This window comes from Crocuta crocuta, unplaced genomic scaffold (genome assembly GCF_008692635.1).
Source record: "Crocuta crocuta isolate KB4526 unplaced genomic scaffold, BGI_CrCroc_1.0 scaffold431, whole genome shotgun sequence".
NCBI lineage: Eukaryota > Metazoa > Chordata > Mammalia > Carnivora > Hyaenidae > Crocuta > Crocuta crocuta.
Window position 1 is genome coordinate 4,768,056 of NW_027528859.1, and position 21,607 is coordinate 4,789,662.

Below are 21,607 nucleotides of genomic sequence, written 5' to 3' on the forward strand. Positions count from 1 at the left end.
GAAGTGAGTTTTATCTTGTTTGCTTTACCTTGCATTTTATGCAACTTAAGTCATCCTGGTATAGTTTAAGTCCATTTTGCCACATCTATTCATTCTGTACTGGTCACAGGGACTCTGGTCACAGTTCTCAGTATAAAAATGTATCTTTGGGTATGACCTCTTATGCAGAATAAATAATAATGTATACTGGGCTGAGAAAAAAATGTATTTTGTTTCTGGTGCTTCTATTTGGGAAAGTGAACTAATGAAGATCTATTATGTGGCCTGGTGTCAGGTACTAGATTTAAGTTTCTAAAAATCAGAGACTAGGTCTTTCTCAGCTCTTTTCATAGTTCTCTGCACAGAGTAGATGCTCAGTAAATGTTTGTGACACTGTTCATTTTTACTTTTGGGGTTCTCATACTCTTCATATCTTTGAAGAGTTGGTGGTGCAATTTTCAAGCCTCCACACCTTTAGGTCTGATATTTCTGGTGCCTTTTAAGTTTTCCCATTTTCACCATTCAATTCAGAAACAAAATCAAAAGCATTTTAAAAAGTAAGGTATGCTACATCAGTTTGTAGAATGTTATTACCATTTGCATAATATGTGCTGTATGTATTTATAAGCAAATACATCTGTATTTATATATGCATATAGTTTACTTATAGAAGTAAAGGTAAGAAACTGGTAACTCATAGCATCCAGTGAGAAGAACTACATTGGCTGGGGAACACAGATGACAAGAATTTTTGCTATATAGTCTCATGTGATTTCTCTGTCTGAAACTATGCAAATGTATTACCTAATCAAAAAATAAGTTAAAGTTACATATTATTAATAATAGTTTAAATAATTTTTATACATTTTAAATAATTTATAAAATAAATTTTATAAATTAATAAAATAAGTTTTGTAAATTCATAAGTAAATTTATAAATAAATTTAATAATAATTTAAATGATTTTTTAAAAATGATTTTTATAAAAAATTTTATACATATATAAAATTCTCTCCTTTAAATGCCACTTNTTTACCATGTTTTTAAGATTTAACTTCTTTCCTTAAAAAAGCTTTGCCCTTAATAACATTTTTGCCTTTTTCATAGTTTGTTTATTTAGCTAGCTTACTCTCAGGTTTATTAGAATAACCTTTGAGTTACTTGGTAAATACTAAGTATTTCAGTATTGCAAAATGAAGTTTACTGTTCTTCTAAAATGAAAACAAATTAACCAACCATGAAAAATTTGCTTTGCCTCACCCAGCAAGTTGAATATCGCCAACAATTTATTCTGCTCAAATTTAATCGTCAGTGAAAGAGGCATTATGCACAAGAACTTTTAAAATAACTATTTTTGGAAAAATATTTTTGTCTTTAATGATACTGGTAGTTGCGTAGATCTTATGACTACAACTGTCTCCACAGAATGCTTCGTTCATTACATTATAAATGGTTTCTGTTGAGTGGCATTAGCTTTTACGGAGGTTGTGAAGTTTAGAATGGGCCTAATTATGGGGCAGTTTGTGTGCTCACTGAAGCTCTGGCTCGATACACAGGTGAGATGGCCACTGGTGAGATTTCCAGTGAGTGTTAGAGTTTATCCTGATCTACAGGGCAGCTCCCCTTTTACTGGCATCCTTACCCAAGCTTCTCTGTATTACTGATTGCAAGCTCTAAAAATTTGCTTCCTGAAGCAAAAGCATTCCAATCCATGAGGTGGAATTTTACACTGATATAGAGAAGTTTAAAATGCTCCATGAAACATCTCCTCCCTTGCCCCCGATTTTTACTTTTAAATGGAAGGTAGAGATGGCAGGAGGGCAGAGGAGGTGAACAAAAGTGTAGATGTGTGTATGGTAGGGCCACAGTGCTCAGAGGAAGGCAGCAACTAAAAGGGGTGCTGTGGAGAAGAACCGAAGTTTATATAAAGGTTTTCAGGAAGAGGCAACCGTTAGACTGGGTTTTGGAGGACGAGCAAGAGCCTGGGCAAGAGGGAAAGGGAGTTTTAGGTAGAGGTACTTCCATCTAGAAAGGCACAGAGATCTGGAGACTCTTTGTTGAACTGCAGGCACTTTGGTATGGCTTTGGCATTGAGTACGGGTAATTAGAGGTGGAAGAGAAGTGGTTGGAAAGATGGGCTCGGCCCAGATCAGCACTTTGTCCTTCATCCATAGGTTATGTATTCTGTTGAGCATGGTAATCAGATTTATGAACTTTGGACGGACCACTCTGAAAGCCTGTGAGAGGCAGGCTAGCAACAGGCAAACTCCTTCGGCAGCTCTGAACGGTAGCTCAGACCTAAAATGAGTGGTTGGGCTAGGAGGTGTCCTGGTGGAGATGAAGAGGAGGAGCCAGATGTGAAAGGTGTTTAGGAGGTGGAATTTCCAGGGCTTGGGAGGTACAGAGTAAGAACAGCGAAGACAAGGATGTTAAGGCATTTGGATGAAGGGAGGTTCATAACTGACTTACAGAACAAGGAAGGAGAAACAGAAATGCAGAGAAAGAAAATGAGTTCGGGTTGGGCCATTGACTTTAAGATGTGTATAAGACAGAAGATGTAGGCATTTGGAGTTGTCAAGTTTGTAGGCATTGGCCATAGGTGCTAATGAGGCTGTGAAGGTAGGGTTTTTTATTTTACCATTCTCTTCCTCAGCAGTGCTTTATATATAGTGGGTGTTTAGATCTTATCCCTTATAAGATGTGAGGGTGAATAGATCTTATCCCTTATAAGATGTGATCTTGAATCTTGCAGTAATTTCCTCTCTCAAGACCCGTGTTTCCCTTTTTGTGAGAGCGGGAGTTGAACTAGATCAGTTAGGCTCACAGTTCTGCAGTAGGCCAGGATGCTGGGATCTGTTGTGAGGCACGGTAAGTAGTTTCTACCTAATGAAGAGCTGATGGTTGCTTGCCTTTTAAAGGGGAGTTGATTTATATCATGTTTCTTAAGTGCATTCCAGTGTGTTTTCTTAAGTGTGACAGAAAGTGGTGGAGTTAGTCAGCTGGAATTTCCTAGCTCGGGTGTGCCAGTGGGTGGTCACACAGGAGTGGGAGTGGAAAGAAGGTTAAGAAGCACCGTTATTAAATGTTGGTTAAAGGCTTAGAACTACAGAATTCTGGGCTTATATCTAAGACCTATCATTCCGGCTATAAATAATTTCTATTTTTGCAACTTTAGGAACTCTATTTTAAGAACCTCTCAAAACAAAAGAAACAAGTTATGGAAAAGAATGGGAATAACCGAAAGCTTCGGGTTTGTGTTGCGACTTGCAACCGTGCTGATTATTCGAAACTTGCTCCGATCATGTTTGGCATTAAAATGGAACCTGAGTTCTTTGAACTTGATGTGGTGGTACTTGGTTCTCACCTGATAGATGATTATGGGTAAGATGAAAGCATTTTCTTATGAATTCTTTATTTTTTATTAAAAAATTTTTTTAAATGTTTTATTTATTTCTGAGAGAGAGAGAGACAGACAGACAGACAGTGTGAGCAGGGGAGGGTCAGAGAGAGAGGGAGATACAGAATCTGAAACAGGCTCCAGGCTCTGAGCTAGCTGTCAGCACAGAGCCCAATGTAGGGCTCGAACCCACAAACTGAGAGATAATGACCTGAGCCGAAGTCGGACGCTTAACCGGCTGAGCCACTCAGGCGCCCCATTCAAACTATTATTTAAAAGTGAGACAGCAACAGCAGCAAAAGCAAACAAAAGCCTGTCTCTCAAAACCAATCTGCTCTAAGAAAATACATAAATACATAAAGTAGAGAAGAAAATTATAGATAGCTAAAAAAAGTCACAGGTTTAAACATGTGAGATGAATTCTGGCTATTTAAGAAAATCCACTGGGGTTTTATACATTCATAGAACAAAGTAAAAGAGAAATTTTAGCCAGAGCCTGAGATGAAAGTCTAAGTGGTTCTTTTACGAGAAGAATTTGACAGGAAGGCCAGTGGTAGAGAGGCTCGGAAGGAACTTGGGGTAGGTTTCTTATTAGCCTGCCACAGGAAGTCAGGGTAGAAAGGCGGTATTTGGTGAGACTGTTAGATAGGAAACTTGACTGGTACTTAATGGAAATGCTGTATGAAGTGCACGAACATAAGTTTCTGGGAGAGGAACTGGATGACTGGGAAACAAAAGTGAGAAGGTAGCTTTTTCACTGTAGAACCTTTGTATCTTAAATGTTAAACCATGTGAATGTATTGTTTCTATTAAAAGAAATTAAAACAACAGAAAAATAAGCTACCTTCTATTTCAACTACTTGAATACTTTTTTTAAAAACCGCATTTTAGGGGCTCCTGGGTGGCTCAGTTGGTTAAGCACCTGACTCTTGATTTTGGCTCAGGTCATGTTCTCATGGTTCAGAGGTTTGAGTCCCGTGTGGGGCTCTTCACTGAGAGTATGGAGCCTGCTTGGGATTCTCTCTCTACCTCTCTTTCTCTCTGCCCCTCTCTTGCTTGTATGCACGTGTGTGTTCCCTTTGCCAAAATAAACATTTTTAAAAAACATAGCACTTTTATACTCCTAAGGATTGGGTGAAAAAGAAAATCAAATAAGTAACAACAGACTACTTAGAGATTCATTTGTTCATTTATTCCATATGAGTCGGTAATAAAAATTATTAAAAAATTTTAGAGCGGTTTTGGATCCACAGCAAAACTGAGCCGAAAGTTCAGGGGTTTCCTGTATACCTCTCTGCCTCCTCACATGTGTAGCCGCCCCTTTATCAACATCAGCCCTTCCTCTCCCCACAGTGGTACATTTGTTACAGTTGATCTTAAATTGATACTTCATTATCATCCAAAGTCCATAGTTACATTAGGGCTTACCTTGGTGGTGTAAATCCTCTGTTTTTGGACAAATGTATAATGACGTGTATCTACCTTTATAGTACCAGAGTCATTTTGTTTCACTGTCCTAATCCTTTTACCTGATTCTTTTACCGTCTCCGTAGATTTGCCTTTTGCAAAATGTCATATAGTACACAGTCATTTCAGATTGGTTTCTTTCACTTAGTAATATGTATTTAAGTCTCCATGTATTTTCATAGCTTGATAGTCCTTTCTTTTTAGCACTGAATAATATTCCGTTTTCTGGATGTACCGTAGTTTATTGATTGATTCACCTACTGAAGGTCATCTTAGTTACTCCCAAGTTTAGGCATTTATGAATAAGCTGCTGCAAATACACGTTTTGCAAATTTTTGTATGGACATAAGTTTTCAGCTCCTTTGAGAAATACCAAGGGGCATGATTGCTGGATGTGTGGTAAGAATATGTTTAGTTGTGTAGGAAACTGTTGAGCTGTCTTCCAAAGTGGCTGTGTCATTTTGTTTTCCCACCATCAGTGAGTGAGTGTACCTGGTGTTCCACTTCCTTGTCAGTGTTTGGATTTTGGCCATTCTAATAGGTTTGTAGCAGTATCTCGTTTTAATTTGCATTTCTATGGTATATGGTGTGGAGCATCTTTTCATATGCCTATTTGCCAATTTTGTATCATCTGTGATTCAGTGTCTGTTAAGGTCTTTAGCTCATTTTTAAATCAGGTTGTTTTGAGGCACCTGGGTGGCTCAGTTGGTCGAGCGTCCTAACTCTTGATTTTGGTTCCGGTCATGATCCCAGGGTTGTGGGATTGAGTCCTGCTTGGGATTCTCTCTCCTTGTGCCCCTCTCCTCTGCTTCCTCACTGTCTCTCAAATTTAAAAAATTAGGTTGTTTTCTCCTACTGCTGAGTTCTTTTTTTTTCTTAATGTTTATTCATTAAAAAAATTTTTTTAATGTTTTATTTATTTTTGAGAGAGAGAGAGAGAGCATGAGCAGAGGAGGGTCAGAGAGAGAGGGAGACACAGAATCTGAAGACAGGCTCCCGGCTCTGAGCTAGCTGTCAGCACAGAGCCCAACGCGGGGCTTGAACCCATGAACCGTGAGATCATGACCTGAGCTGAAGTCAGACACTTAACCGACTGAGCCACCCAGGTGCCCCTTATTCATTTTTGAGAGACAGACAGACAGACACCTGTGAGAGCAAGCAGGAGAGGGGCAGAAAGGGAGACCGGATCCAAAGTGGGCTCCAAGCTGAGGGCAGAGAGCCTGATGCAAGGCCAAACTGACGAACTGTGAGATCATGACTGGAGCCGAAGTCAGATGCTTAACCAACTGAGCCACCCAGGTCTTACTGTTGAGTTCTAAGCCTGTGGACCAAGTAGGTTTTAAGGAAAATTAGAAAATCTTTTGAACTGAATAATATTACAGTATATCAAAATTTGTGGGTATAGATGGAATGCTTGGAGGAAATTTATAGCTTTAAATACTTAGGTTACAAAGGAGTTTAGAGTTAATGGTCTATTTTCACTTTCTTAAATGAGAAAAAGATGAGAAAATACCTAAGTAAGTAGAAGGGAGGAAACAGGAGTGGAATTCAGTGAAACAAAAGTAGATTAAGCAATAAAAGAATTCTATTTGAAAATATTAAGTTGACAGATTCCTAGCAGAGCATAAGAAAAAGAGAACACAGAAATTACTAATTTAAGATAAGAAAGGGGGTATCACTACTGATCTTCTAGCCATTACAAAAATAAAAGAATATTAGGCCAGTAAATTTGGTAATCAGTTTATATAAAATGGACCGAGTCCTTGGAAAAAATACTGCTTAGCAATGACAGAGAAGAAATAGAAAAATCACGATAGTCCTGTATCAAAGAAATTGAATTCATTATTAAACACTTCCTATAAAAATAATTTCCCACAAAGATGAGGTCACTTATGAATCTATCAAACAAGCAAGAAATAACAAGTCTTTTTTTTTTTTAGTTTAAAATTTTAATTCCAGTATAATTAACATACGATGTCATACTAGTTTCAGGAATATAATATAGTGATTGTATACATTACTCAGTGCTTATCATGATAAGTGTACTCTTTAATCCCCATCACCTATTTCATGTATTTCTCCCCCCTACCCCCCCAACACCTCCCCTCTGGTAACCATGTTTGTTCTCTGCAGTTAAGAGTCTGTTTCTTGGTTTGTCTCTCTCTCGCTCTTTTTTTTTTTTTTGGAAATAACACCAAACTTCTATGTTTAAAATTTTTTTTTAAGTTTATTATTTATTTTTTTAGAGAGAGAGAAAGTGCACAAGTGAGGGAAGGGGCAGAGAGAAGGAGAGAGAGGATATTAGGCAGACAGTATGCTGTCAGTGCAGAGCCCAATGTGGGGTTCGAACTCACAGACTGGGAGATCATGACCTGAGCCAAAATCAAGAGTCAGACACTTTACTGACTGAGCCACCTGGGTGCCTTGGGAATAACACCAATCTTATATAAACTCTTTTAGAAAATAGAGGAAAAGGGAACTTTCCCAAATTGTTTTTATAAAATCTGCATAATCTTGATAATAAAGCCTGACAAAGACATTGTTAAGAAAACAAAAGTCAGACCAGTATCTCTTATGAACATAGACATAATTAAAAAATTTTTTATTTTAGGGGCACCTGGGTGGCTCAGTCGGTTAAGCATCCGACTTCAGCTCAGGTCATGATCTCACAGTTTGTGGGTTCGAGCCCCGTGTCGGGCTCTGTGCTGACAGCTAGCTCAGAGCCTGGAGCCTGTTTCAGAGTCTATGGCTCCCTCTTTCTCTGACCCTCCCCTGTTTACGCTGTCTCTGTCTCTGTCTCTCTCTCTCTCAGAAATAAAAACATTAAAAAAATTTATTAAAATTTTATTTTAGCATGTGAATGGGGTGGGGGAGAGAGGGAGAGAGAAAACCTTAAACAGGCTCCATGCTCAGCATGAGACCCAATGCAGGGCTCTATCCTGTCACCCTGGGATTCATGACCTGAGGCAAAATCAAGAGTCAGATGTTCAACCGACTAAACCACCCAAGTGCCCCCATAGACACAAATTTTTAAACGAAATGATAAATCACATTCAGCAATATAAAAAACAGATAATACATCATAACTAAGTGGGTTTATCTCAGGAAATCAAGATTGATAGAACATTTGAAAATCAGTGTTCTTCACATATTAACAGAATAAAGGGGAAATACCTGATCATCTTAATAGAGGTCAAAAAAGCATTTGACAACATTAAATCAGTTATGATAAAAGCTTTTAGCAGACTTTGAATAGAAGGGAAGTTCCTCAATCTGGTAAAGACAGTTTGTGGAGAAACCTACAGCTAACATAAAAATAGGCTTTCCCCCTGAGATTGAGAACAAGGTGAGGGTTTTTGCTTTCACCACTTCTCTTCAACTTGTACTAGATATAGCAGCCAGTGCAATAAAGTGAGAAATAGAAATAAAGACCTAAAGATTGTCTTTGTTTACAGACATCATGATAGTATGTGTAGGAAAATCCCAAGGAATCTGTAAAATGACTGTTAGAACATACATATGATGTAAAATGAAGTATGTAAAGAATCTTTCATGATCAGAGAAAATGCTGTATGAAATGGATTAAATAGATTATAAAATTGTATGTGCTCTCTACCATGTTAGAATATCATGCATAAGATGGCTAGAAAAAAATGATTACACTGATATTGCTGAGTGGTAGGTTTAGGGAAGATAATTTTTCTGTATTTTCCAATGTAAAGGTATAGATTTGAAAAATTATACAGATTACATTATTAAATATTTATTAACAAACTGTATCTTTTAAAATCTAGTCATAACAGACAGGAACTTTGAGGCACTAAGAATTGCTGCTGTTACTAAAGCATGAAACAGACTTGAAACTGCATTTTACAGCCAACTTAATGCTGTAAAACTTACATTTACACCCATTCAGAATTATGCTGCACTGATGGTATAGTACAAATTCAGAAGAGAATTTCCATCATTCAAAAATTTATAGTATAGTGACATGTCAGGGATCCTGATTGCCTATTTTTTTGTATAAAAAATGAGCTTTTCTTTTATAAGTAACATTTTAAAAAATTAGGTAGCATATTGTTTTTAAAAAACTCATAAAAAGAGAAAAATCAAACACCAAAAACTTTGGTCTCTGTTTTAATAAAAAAATTCTCCCTCAGGTAAGGGCCCAGGTGTTGACCAGGACCCTAGTGAGACTTTGAAGATGCTGGATATGTTATATCTTGATTTGGGTGGTAGCTACAGGGGTATTTATGTAAGATAATCAAGGGATCTGTACATTAATGATCTGTGCTTTTTAAATTTTGTGGGTAAGTTACACTTCAATTTGTCTTTTTAACAAGTACATTTTTATAAAATATTTTTCCCTTCAGGATTACTCTTAGATTGGTTTTTCATGTTTTTGTGGTTTTTCATGTTTTGTTTTTGTGTTGAAGACATGCTCTCATATATTTATTACTCTTCTGCTTTAGGAATACATATCGCATGATTGAACAAGATGACTTTGACATTAACACCAGGCTACACACGATTGTTAGGGGGGAAGATGAGGCAGCCATGGTGGAGTCAGTAGGCTTGGCCCTAGTGAAGCTACCAGATGTCCTTAATCGTTTGAAGCCTGATATCATGATTGTTCACGGAGACAGATTTGATGCCCTGGCTTTGGCTACATCTGCCGCCTTGATGAATATCCGAATCCTTCATATTGAAGGTGGGGAAGTCAGTGGGACCATTGACGATTCCATCAGACATGCCATAACAAAACTGGCTCATTATCACGTGTGCTGCACCCGAAGTGCAGAGCAGCACCTGATATCCATGTGTGAGGACCATGATCGCATCCTTCTGGCAGGCTGCCCTTCCTATGACAAACTTCTCTCTGCCAAGAACAAAGACTACATGAGCATCATTCGGATGTGGTTAGGTATGTATCAGACTTCATTCACTGTGATGGTTGTTTTTGCCAGTGTTGGGTATGTTTCAGTTCTTTCAGAAACTTGTAGATAGAATATTCCATTAGAAATCGGAAGGCTAAAATTTTAGTTCATAGATCTCACCCTTAGAGAGGGCATGACTTACCCTCTCTGAGACTTCCCTTTTAAAGTTTTTATTTATTTTGAGAGAGAGTGCACACCCACATGTGAGCAGGGAAGGTGCAAAGAGGGGGAGAAAGAAAATCCCAAGCAGGTTCTGCTCTGTCAGTGCAGAGCCTCGTATGGAGCTCGAACTCACGAGCCTTGAGATCAAGTTTAGCTACACTTGAAAGTAATCTTGAGTTTCATCGATTCATTAATACTGCTGGTAATTCACTAGAAACACTGTCTAGGAATGGAGAAGATTTACATTTTTCTAATGCTTTGAAATATTTTGGATTTTATTTATTTTTATTTTATTGTTTAATGTTTATTTTGAGAGAGCGAGCGAGCAGAAGGCGGGGAGGGGCAGAGAGAGAGAGAAAGAATCCCAAACAGGCTTCATGCTGTTAGTGCAGAGCCAGATGTGGGGCGTGATCCCACAGACTGAGATCATGACCTGAACTGAAACCAAGAGTTGGATGCCCAACTGACTGAGCCACTTAGGCACCCCTGTTTATTTACTTTAAAGTTTATTTTGAGAGGGAGAGAGTAAGAGCAGGCATGTGAGCAGGAGAGGCACGGAGAGAGGTGGGGGGAGAGAGAGAATCCCAAGCATGCTCTGCAGTGTCCATACAGAGCCTGACTTGAGGCTTGATCTCAAGACCGGAGTCGAAATCAAGAGTCAGAAGCTTAACCAACTGAGCCACCCAGGTACCCCTGAAATGATTTGGATTTTAAAACAATGGATTCTAGTGACAGCTATTTAAAGTTAGATATTTTGTTTATGGTAGCAAACACCTTTATAAGATGTTGAATTTGCTGGATTCTTGGACTTGTTGCTCTAGGTTCTTACTGTTTTTTTTTTTTGGTTGTTGTTTTGTGTTTTTGAGAGAGAGTGTGCACAGGGAGGGGCAGAGAGGGAGAGAGAATCTTAAGCAAGCTCCACACTGGGTGTGGCTTGATCTCGGGGCTTGATCTCAGGACTATGAGATCATGACCTGAGGCGAAATCAAGAGTTGGATGCTTAACCATCTGAGCCACCCAGGTGACCCAAGTTCTTAGCGTTTGATCCTATATTCAGATACTCTGCCTGGAACGTGACAGACTTTTTTCCTTAGAATTTTTGAAAACATAGACTGTGGGGTCTTACGTTTTAGAATTTGCTTCTTCCTCTTTGAGATTCTTAACTAATGAAGCACTGTGGTTTGATTTTCTTTAAACAGGTGATGATGTAAAGTCTAAAGATTACATTGTTGCACTACAGCACCCCGTGACCACTGACATTAAGCATTCCATAAAAATGTTTGAATTAACATTGGATGCGCTTATCTCATTTAACAAGCGGACCCTAGTTCTGTTTCCAAACATTGATGCAGGTAATTGGAAATGAAATTATACCACCTGCTTTTCCAATTTTATGTTTCTATTATGTCCTCTTTTGACTGCCCCTCCTATCTTGCTTATCTTATCAGTGAAGGCCACTGTATTCTGAAATGCATTCCAATTTTTAGAGGATCACCAGTTTTGTAGTAGATTGAAGTTTGCGATGTTTTTGCCAAGTATAATGGAAACTCAGTGGGAAAGATAGAAATACTAAAAAATATTCTCTAATCTCTACTGTAGTTCCAAGTTTAGTCTGCATCCTCCAGTTTCCACTGAAGAGGAAATGGCAGTAGCTAAAAGACATAACCTTAGAAGGTGAAAGGGTATCTCTAGGAAAGTAATGATCGCAGTGGCTGCAATAAAATAGCCCTTATTGTTATTTTTTGTTCCTTATTTATATTAACTATATCTTAATCTTGAGCATAGGTGGTTTAGATCCGGAGTCCCCATCCAGTTTGTCCTCAAGCCTGACCTGGTTGATCAGCTACTGGTGGATGGTACTGTAGCCCTTAGTGCTAGTGAGACCTTAGGCAGGTTAATGGGACTATGAGATCTAAATGAGAAATGCAGAGCAGGGCCTGATGCTGCAGAATTTTCAAGTATTGAGTTAGCTGACACCACTCGTTGCTGAGCTTTTAGGCATTTTTTGGTAAAGGAGGTAGGACCCTTCTCTGCAATACCAAGATGTCAGTGCCTTACTCTGAAATTATCCTTCTCTTAGTCTCTCTTGAATAATCTTTCCTGTTAGGGGAAACAAAGTAGGATGTTAGTTGGAAAAAAGAAATTAAGAACTCTCAACCCATGTTTCATCCAGGTAACGTATTAGTATTTCAAAAATGTTAATATTCTTCTAATTCTTTAAATTTTCTATAAATATTTGGCAATGTAATTATATATCTCTAATTATTCATTGTCCGTGATACTGTTTATAATACACTTTTCTGATTGTACACACCTCAGAAGTAAGAGAGATTTTTCTCCATTGAAAATAAAGGGTCCCAGAAATACCCAAATCATGTCTGCTACACTCACCTCTCCTCCTCATAGGGTTTTTGATAAAAGTTAACACAAGGAACTGTAGGGAAATAAGAATCATGGCATCCATTTATCATTATGTTGCTTAGTGCCCAGTTCCCCAATGGAGGAGAATAGAGGTAGTGTCTGTGATTTAGGCTTAAGGCCAGAGAAGGCCTTCAGTGAGCCTATATCTGAATCTCAGAATAGTGCCACCTTCTGGCGTACTAAATACTACAGTAATTATAGTGGATGACTGATGTGCTCTGGCAGGACTGGATATAGAGAGAAGGGGCTAGGCGTGCGGTAAGGAGTTAGACCCTGAATCTGTCACCTATCTTGCCACATAAAGTTAAAAAGAGAAAAAGAACCTGTGTTCCCAACTTCTCTTAAGTCAGTGGCTCCTGCACAGTTTGGTGGTCAGGCCCTGTCTAATCAGATTAGCAACCTCATCTCTCTTGGTAGATGCTAGTTAGGAAAGGGTGAGTAAAGAGGCAAACAGAAAGGCATTAATTATTGCCTCCCCCTTCATACATCTGTAACATTTTAAATAATCATGCATTTAAAATATCAGCCACAGTATCGGAATCTACATGCATTTTGTTGGAGCTTAGTCCATACAATCAGGGGTGCTATCCAGTTGAGCTGTTGTTAGGGTAAGTATGAGCAAAGCTAAGGCAGAGGCTCCCTAATCAGCTTGGCGTGTGGAGCCCGAGACCTTTGAATACAGGAACTCTCAGCTTAAGAGACAGAGACTGTTCGCCTGTCTTGTGCCTCTTAGTCGTTTAATGAAAAGGCTTTTATTAGGGCATTGGTAAAAGGTATTTACTTTGCTGAATTCTATTTAATGTTCCTAGATGAGTTGAAGCAGAGAGCTGACCAGACATTTTAAATATTCATCATCCCTGGAAAGATCAGTAATTAAAATTTTTATCTCCCTAATAACCATTGTGCATTTGTATAGGGCGATTTCTTTAAGTGGGGCTATACTTGACAGTGAAAATGCTTTGTTTTTTTTTTTAATCTCCTAAACCATTTAACAGTTGATTCTTTTCATTTTCACAGGAAGCAAAGAGATGGTTCGAGTGATGCGAAAGAAGGGCATCGAGCATCATCCCAATTTCCGTGCAGTTAAACACGTCCCATTTGACCAGTTTATACAGTTGGTTGCCCATGCTGGTTGTATGATTGGGAACAGCAGCTGTGGAGTACGAGAGGTTGGAGCTTTTGGAACTCCTGTGATTAATCTAGGAACACGTCAGATTGGAAGAGAAACCGGTATTTACCTACATCCATGTCTCCGCTATCTAGAAATACATATGAAATCAGTGGCTCCTGCCCACTGGTAAACACAGTGTGGTCCCTTTCTGTTGTCTGACCAGTCAGATTGGCAGCTTTGCCTCCCATGGTAGGCAGTAGCTAGGAAAAGGTGAGAAAAGAGGCATTAAATTTTGGCTCCTCCTCATACATCTGTAACATCTTTAAAATTATATATATATGAATTATTACAAGGCAGTGCTGGCATATAATTTTATGAATGAGTGAATGAAGTTAATGACCAATTGTAGCCTAAAATCTATAAATAGCACAGTGATTACCAAATTTTTTTAGGGCTTTCCTTACATTTTTATTGTCTTTGTAATATCAAAACTAAGAGTTTCTTAGCTGATTATGGTCTTTGATGGCTGTGTTTAAATTAGAATGGTTGAATGTTTTACAAGTATATAAATGCTAGTTTCATTTTTGGATACAGTAGAGTGCCTTTAATACTTGAGAGCATTAAAACTCTAAGATGCCCCCTTAATAACTAAAGTATAAGGAAGTTTTATTATTTGCTAATTGAGCTAGATCTTGTTTTTAATAGTAGTCCAAATTCTAATACTATAGATGGAAATCTATTTCTGTATGTACTTTGTGAAAAAAGAACCAGACTAGAATCAAGGAGATTAGTTTCAGCTCTGCTTTTTCTCTATTCATAATTGCTACCCTAATTTTCAGTTATCTTTAGGTCTTCTCCTTTCATTCTTTTTTTTAATATACTTTATTGTCAAGTTGGTTTCCATATAACACCCAGTGCTCATCCCAACAAGTACTGTCCTTAATACTCATCACCCATTTTCCCCCTCTCCTCCACCCCCATCAACCCTCAGTTTGTTCTCAGCATTCAAGAGTCTTTCATGGTTTGCCTCCCTCCCTCTCCCCAACTATTTTTCTCTTTCTCCTCCCCCATGGTCCTCCATTAAGTTCCTCCTAATCCACCTATATGTGCAAACATATGGTATCTGTCCTTCTCTGCCTATTTCACTTAGCATAACACCCTTGAATTCCATCCATGTTGCTACAGATGGCGAGATTTCATCCTTTCTCATTGCCATGTAGTATTCCATTGTATAGATAAACCATATCTTCTTGATCCATTTGTCAATTGATGGACACTTGGGCTTTTTCCATGTTTTGGCTATTGTTGAGAGTGCTGCTGTGAACATTGGGGTACATGTGCCCTTATGCATTAGCACTCCTGTATCCCTTGGGTAAATTCCTAGCAGTGCTATTGCTGGGTCCTAGGGGAGTTCTATTGTTAATTTTTTGAGGAACCTCCACACTGTTTTCCAGAGGGACTGCACCAGCTTACATTCCTGCCAATGGCATAGGAGGGTGCCCATTTCTCCACATCCTCACCAACATCCACAGTCTCCTGATTTGCTCATTTTAGTCACTCTGACTGGCATGAGGTGGTATCTCAGCGTGGTTTTCATCTGCCTTTCCCTGATGATGAGTGACGTTGAGCATCGTTTCATGTGTCTGTTGGCCATCTGGATGTCTTCTTTGGAGAAGTATCTGTTCATGTCTTCTACCCATTTCTTCACTGGATTATTTGTTTTTTGGGTGTGGAGTTTGGTGAGTTCCTTATAGATTTTAGATACTAGCCCTTTATCTGATATGTCATTTGCAACTATCTTTTCCCATTCCGTTGGTTGCCTTTTAGTTTTATGGATGGTTTCCCTTGGTGTGCAGAAGCTTTTAATCTTGATGAGGTTGCAATAGTTCATTTTTGCTCTTGATTCCCTTGCCTTTGGGGATGTGTCAAGTAAGAAATTGCTGCGGTGGAGGTCAAGGAGGTTCTTTCCTGCTTTCTCCTCTAGGGTTTTGATGGTTTCCTGTCTCACATTAAGGTCCTTTATCCATTTTGAGTTTATTTTTGTGTATGGGTGAGACCGTGATCTAGTTTCATTCTTCTGCATGTTGCTGTCCAGTTCTCCCAGCACCATCTGTTAAAGAGGCTGTCTTTTTTCCATTGGATACTCTTTCCCGCTTTGTCAAAGATTAGTTGGCCATACATTTGTGGGTCCAATTCTGAGTTCTCTATTCTGTTCCATTGGTCTTTGTGCCTGTTTTTGTGCCATCTTGTAAGGTTTAAAGGCTTGTTATGTGTTCTGTACCTGTGAGTACTGCTGTATTAAAGGAGGCTCATACACTGTCCAAGGCCTGGCCATTCAGGAAGTGTTCTTTTAAGGGTGTCCCTTGGTCTCTCTTGTTGTGACTTTGGTTGTTTTATTTCCTTACTCAAAGCGATATTTGGGACTCTCCTGTGTACTTTGGCTTGTTTTTTTAAGTAGTCATATGAGGCTGTCTTCCTAGTAGACTCCGTCTCCTTTCCTTCCAGGCTTTTGGGATTCAGAGTCCTTTGGCTTCAGTCCTTCTTTGTTTGAGAGATGCAGGCAGGAAATAGGGATCCTCCTATTTCTCTGCCATCTTCAAGTTTTTCCCCTTTCATTCTTAACATATTGCTTTGCTCCCCACTTCACAGAGAAAATACAGATCACTGAATGGAAATTCTTCAACTTAATTCATTCATTGAAAAAATATTTAATAAGCACCAACTATGTGTAGGCACTGGGATTTGTCAGTCAACCAGACTAATAAGGGCTGAGCTCTCATGGAACTTCATTCTAATGGGAGGGGAGAGAGATGGTAAACTAAAAAAAAATAAAACCTATCAGAATTTCTGTGTGGCGCGCACACCAGGTGATGTGACGAGCTACATTAGACTGCATCAGGGAACGCCTCATTGAGGCGGTGACACTTCAACTGAGATTGGAGTAACGGTGAATCTGCTGTGTGAGGATTAGAGAGAAACAGAGGGAACAGTCAGTGAGAAGACCCTAAGACAGGAACAAGCTTGGTGTATTTTAGCAACAGAAGGCCAGTGTAGCTGTAGGGTCCTGGGCGGGAGGAAGAGTGATGCAAGATGATGTCAAAGAAGGAGGCAGACCTTTGTAAGCCAGGGTAAATCATCTTGGATTTTTTCCCAAGTATCATGGGAAGCCATTTACGGGAGGATGACACGATGTGACTTGCATTTTGGAAAGACCGCTCTGCTCCTCTATGAGGGTGGAATGTGGTGGGACAGGAGTGGAAGCAGGGAGACCAGTTGAGAGGTTATTTCAGTTGTTAAGAGAGACATAGTGGCTTAGAGTACATGGTAATAACAGAAGTGGACAAAAGTTAGATTTGGGGTTTGTTCTAGGATTTGCTGCTGCTTGGATGTGAGCAGTGAAAGGAAAAAACTTACAGATTTTTGGATTGAGCAGTGTGGGCACTCTTTCCTGACATAGGGGATACCGAGGGAGGAACACATTTGGGAGGGGTGGAATGAAGAGTTCTCTAATAGCCATGTCAAGTTCGAGATACCTATTAGATATCAAAGTGGCCATGGCAGGCAAGCAGCTAGATAGTTCCATGGAGAGTCAGAGTTGGAGATAGAAGGTTTAGAGTGATTGGCATGTGGATGTTGTTTAGTTAGGATATCAGTTCATCTCTTGTAACAGGGAGACCCAAAATAATAGTGCCTAAGTAGATTTTCTTTGTTTCTCATCGATATAGCTCCATGGTTATCAGAAATTTAGCCTCCATCTGTCTGCTTGAGGGATGCTCCAACTCTTGCTATCAAGTCCACATTTTAGCCATTGGGAAGGAAGAGAAGGGAAGATGTCCTTCCTTTTAAAGGCACAACCTGAAAGGTTCAAGTATTTCTTCAAGTATCCTGTCAGAACATAGTCCCAGGGTCGCAGCTAGCAGTAGGGGAAGCTAAAGAATATAGTCTTGAGCTGGATTATCAGGTGCCTGGCTAAAAATTCTGAGGCTAGTACCGAGAAGGGACATGGTGATAATGGTGCACCCTGCCAGAGATGCCATTTAAAGTGGAGGGATCACAGAGATCACCCAGAGTAATGTGTAACTAGGAGAGAGAATGGAATCCAGGACCCTGCCAAAGCTAATCTGCATTTAGGGTTCTGGTGAGGAGGAAGGGGCCAGCGGGGAAGACTAAAGGGGAGCTGCCAGTGAGGCCAGAGGAAACCCAGGAGTGGGACAGCATTAAAGCCCAGAAAACAAAGTGTTTCTAGGAGATGGTGTTGAATGCTGCTCAGAGTTCGAGGACGATGTGAAAGGAGAATTGAACACTGGATCTGGCAGTGGGTCTTTTGTCAAAGGCAGTCTTGTACTTTTTTTTTTTTTAATGTTTTATTTATTTCTAGGAGAGAGAGAGACAGCATGAGCAGGGGAGGGTCAGAGAGAGAGGGAGTCACAGACTGAAACAGGCTCCAGGCTCTGAGCTGGCAGTCAGCACAGAGCCTGACGTGGGGCTCGAACCCACGAACCGCGAGATCATGACCTAAGCGAAAGTCGGACGCTTAACCGACTAAGCCACCCAGGCGCCCCGGCAGTCTTGTACTTTGTCATTTGTTACCACACTTATATAAACACATGCCCACCCATCCGTTCTGTTCCTTCTTACCTCTTTACATTGGAGGGTTTGGCATCTCTGTCCTGCCCACTGCTCGGCCTTCTACCTGTGTTCTAGATCCCTACCCTTCCTGCCTTCTCAGGGACCTCAGGGGCATCCATTCTCCACCATGTATCTTTAGCCTCCTCAGCATTTAAAATGCCTTGGCCTCACACATCTGAAGAACAACCCCTTCCTCAACCCCATGCCTCTCTCCAGCTCTTCTCTTCTTAGCTAGGTCGGTGGAAAAATATGGCCATTTTTACTCTGTTTACTCCATTGCATTGGTCAGAAAATACATGGAGAAAAAGCGACTGAACAGCTGACCGGCTAGTAGACTGATGGAACAACCTGGCCAAGTAGATGGAAGGCAGAGTGGATTGAAAGAGTGTACACACTGGATGATTAGATGACAGGGGACGGGGGGTGGGGGGTGGTAAGCGGGTGCTAGTTAATGCACATCATTTATTTCAGTAAATCAACAAAAACTTGATTTATTCTCTTCGGGAATAAAGGACCCTAGTGTCCTTAAGTAGCTGGTACAAAGAAATTTTGCTGAAAGTGCTTTGAAGGTATAAAGGAGAAAAGTTGATGTGTTGCTGATAGACTCATTTGAAGTCCTCTGGTTTCAGGGTTAATAATGAGCACAACACATTGCTAATTTCTTTATTCTTTGGATATTTACACTTCCAAATCATTGTAATGTGTTACTGGGTTCCCCTAGGGGAGAATGTCCTTCATGTCCGGGATGCTGATACCCAAGACAAAATACTGCAAGCACTGCATCTTCAGTTTGGGAAACAGTACCCGTGGTGAGTATATACCCTTTGTAAAGAAGTGATTTAAAAGGGGAGCTGGATGTACCATTTTTAAGCCGTGATCATTCTTCAGTCATTTTAACAGAGCTTTCATTATATATTCCTAGGGGTCCCTGGCTGCTAGGGAGACAGGGCTAGCTAATAGAACCCCTGTTACTCTACCAAGGGTTCAAATGGAGGATAGCTCCGTTTTTTTATTTGCCTCAGTTAATTAATATGGCACTTCTGCCAGGAAATCCTTCCTTAGTCCACTTTGACTTTTTATAAATATTAAAAAATAACTGATTTTCTTTAAAAATAGCTTAGTTCAGCATTTTAATTTTGACTGCTCTCCCTTCTATTTCAAATTAATGAGATTTTCCTATATTTGAATGTTTGAAGTGTTTGAGTTCTGAAAATAACTTTTTTTCCTCATGAATGTAAAGGTTTAAAAGGCAATAAGTATATAGATTCATTGTCCCAAACTATGTTATATTCTGAAACTGACTTAACAAAGATAATTTGTCTTTGATGACAGAGGCATTTGTTAATGGAATCTCAGTCTGGAAATAGTCATATTTCAGTCAGCAGTGGAGTTAGACATTCCATTTGGTAACATGCTGAAGATACCAGACGTTGCTATTTTAAAATGAAGAAGCACAACTTTATTACCTAAAGTCTTGGTTTCTATTAATACCATGTCCTCCATACCATTGCACATGTATGAGAGAAGCATTTAATTTGACTTTTTTGATACTACAGTTCAAAGATATATGGAGATGGAAATGCTGTTCCAAGGATTTTGAAGTTTCTCAAATCTATCGATCTTCAAGAGCCACTGCAAAAGAAATTCTGCTTTCCTCCTGTAAAGGACAACATCTCTCAAGATATTGACCATATTCTTGAAACTCTAAGTGCCTTGGCTGTTGATCTCGGTGGGACAAACCTCCGAGTTGCAATAGTCAGCATGAAGGTAAAATAATTCCTAAGTCTTAAGTTCATATCCCATATAAATAACTGTTCTTTTCTTTAAAGTATGGTTGGAAGGTAGGATTAGAAGCATGGATTAGAGCTTGTAATCATTTGCCCACAGGATTGACTTTTATATCCATTACAGTGTTTGTCTTACAATATTTCACAAATTATTGACATTTCAGACAAAATTCTCCAGGAATCCAAATTAGTAAGACTAGAAATAACAATGGGAGACCCGTTAGGCACCAGAGAGGACTCTTGCCACCTAGGAGACCTGGAATTCTATACTTGGTAACATCATGGAGCATGCTAATTACTGTCATAACCCGGGGGAGGATATCAGCAAATGGTGACGGGAATTGCATCTCCTTTAGAACATGATTTTTAGTTGAGTACAGTGTACCTTCAGTCCCTTAACCAAAAAATCAGTACAGTGTTGACAGAGAATGAAGAGAGCATCATAAAAACACTAAATTGTTCATGTTAAAAGATCTCTGGTGACTTAAGAGTAAACCTACACATGGTTGGTTCAGGTCATGATCTCCTGGCTGGTGAGTTTGAGCCCCGCGTCAGACTCGGTGCTAACAACTCAGAAGCTGGAGCCTGCTTCCGATTCCTTGTCTCCCTCTGTCTCTCTGCCCCTCCCCTGTTTGTGCTCTGTCTCTATCAAAAATGAATAAAGATTTTAAAAAACTTAAAAAAAGAATAAACCTATCAGGTCTTTGAAATCTTACAGATATATAATGTTTCAGGAGTCCATGAGAAATAAAAAGATTTTACAAAATAAAGTTTCGATCAGAAAGAGCAAAACAAAACAATTTTCTTAAGCCACTGGTCTCCTTTGTAAATACTCTCTAAAAAGTATTAATAGAAGGGGCACCTGAGTGGCTCAGTTGGTTAAGTGTCCAACTTCGGCTCAAGTCATGATCTCACATTTGTGAGTTCAAGCCTCCCATTGGGCTGTCTGCTGTCAGTGTGGAGCCCGCTTCACATCTTCTGTCCCCCTCTCTCTCTTCGCTCCTCCCCTACTTGCACACATGCACTCCTCTCTCTCTCTCTCTCTCTCAAAAATAAGCATTTAAAAAATATATTAATAGAAGATTTTCTTAACCTAAAGATCTATTCTGTATCAATGGCCAGCACCCTTAGTAGTGGTGAAATTCTAGAGACATTCCTATTAAAATCAAGAAGAAAAGAAAGATGTTTTTTTGCAACATTATTTCTCATAATTCTGGCAGTCATGAAGGGATAAAGCAAGAAACAAACAGCACACGTGGAGATTGTGCATAGAGTAAAACAAAAATATGATAGTATGAGTAAACCAACAAACTTGCAGAATTCACAACAGCTGAGTAAAATGGCTAGATTTTATGATAAACATATAAATATCCAGGGGCGCCTGGGTGGCTCAGTTAAGCATTCCTGCTTAACTGACTCTTGGTTTCAGTTCGGGTCATCATCTCCTGGTTTGTGAGTTCCAGCCCTGTGTTGGGCTCAATGCTGGTAGTGCAGAGCCTGCTTGGGGTTCTCTCTCTCCCTCTGGGCCCCTCCCCTGCTTGTGCTGTCTCTGTCTCTCTCAAGATACATAAGTAAACTTAAAAAAAAAAAAGATCAGTAACTTTGTATTTACATGAAATTTTAGGCAGGTTTTTGAGTTTTCCTCTAGGTTTGTTAGCCTGACTGCCCATTAGAATCACCTGGAAGCTTTAAAAAAAAAAAAAAAAAAAAAAAAAAA

The 21,607-nt window shown here is 39.4% G+C and overlaps 1 protein-coding gene across 3 annotated transcripts in view; it reads left to right on the top strand.

Moving 5' to 3' along the window:
* The window catches only part of GNE (glucosamine (UDP-N-acetyl)-2-epimerase/N-acetylmannosamine kinase), a 53,481-nt gene that overhangs the window by 15,734 nt on the left and 16,140 nt on the right, over positions 1-21,607 (top strand). For 2 of the 3 annotated variants that reach the window (XM_077756184.1, XM_077756185.1), the window contains exons 2-7: positions 3,155-3,360; positions 9,316-9,767; positions 11,142-11,294; positions 13,381-13,593; positions 18,825-18,912; positions 19,660-19,870. In XM_077756184.1, the coding sequence (XP_077612310.1) occupies positions 3,155-3,360; positions 9,316-9,767; positions 11,142-11,294; positions 13,381-13,593; positions 18,825-18,912; positions 19,660-19,870 (1,323 nt within the window). Of the gene's footprint in view, positions 1-2,218; positions 2,848-3,154; positions 3,361-9,315; positions 9,768-11,141; positions 11,295-13,380; positions 13,594-18,824; positions 18,913-19,659; positions 19,871-21,607 lie in introns of those variants that run through there. The other variant, XM_077756186.1, reaches the window with a different exon arrangement.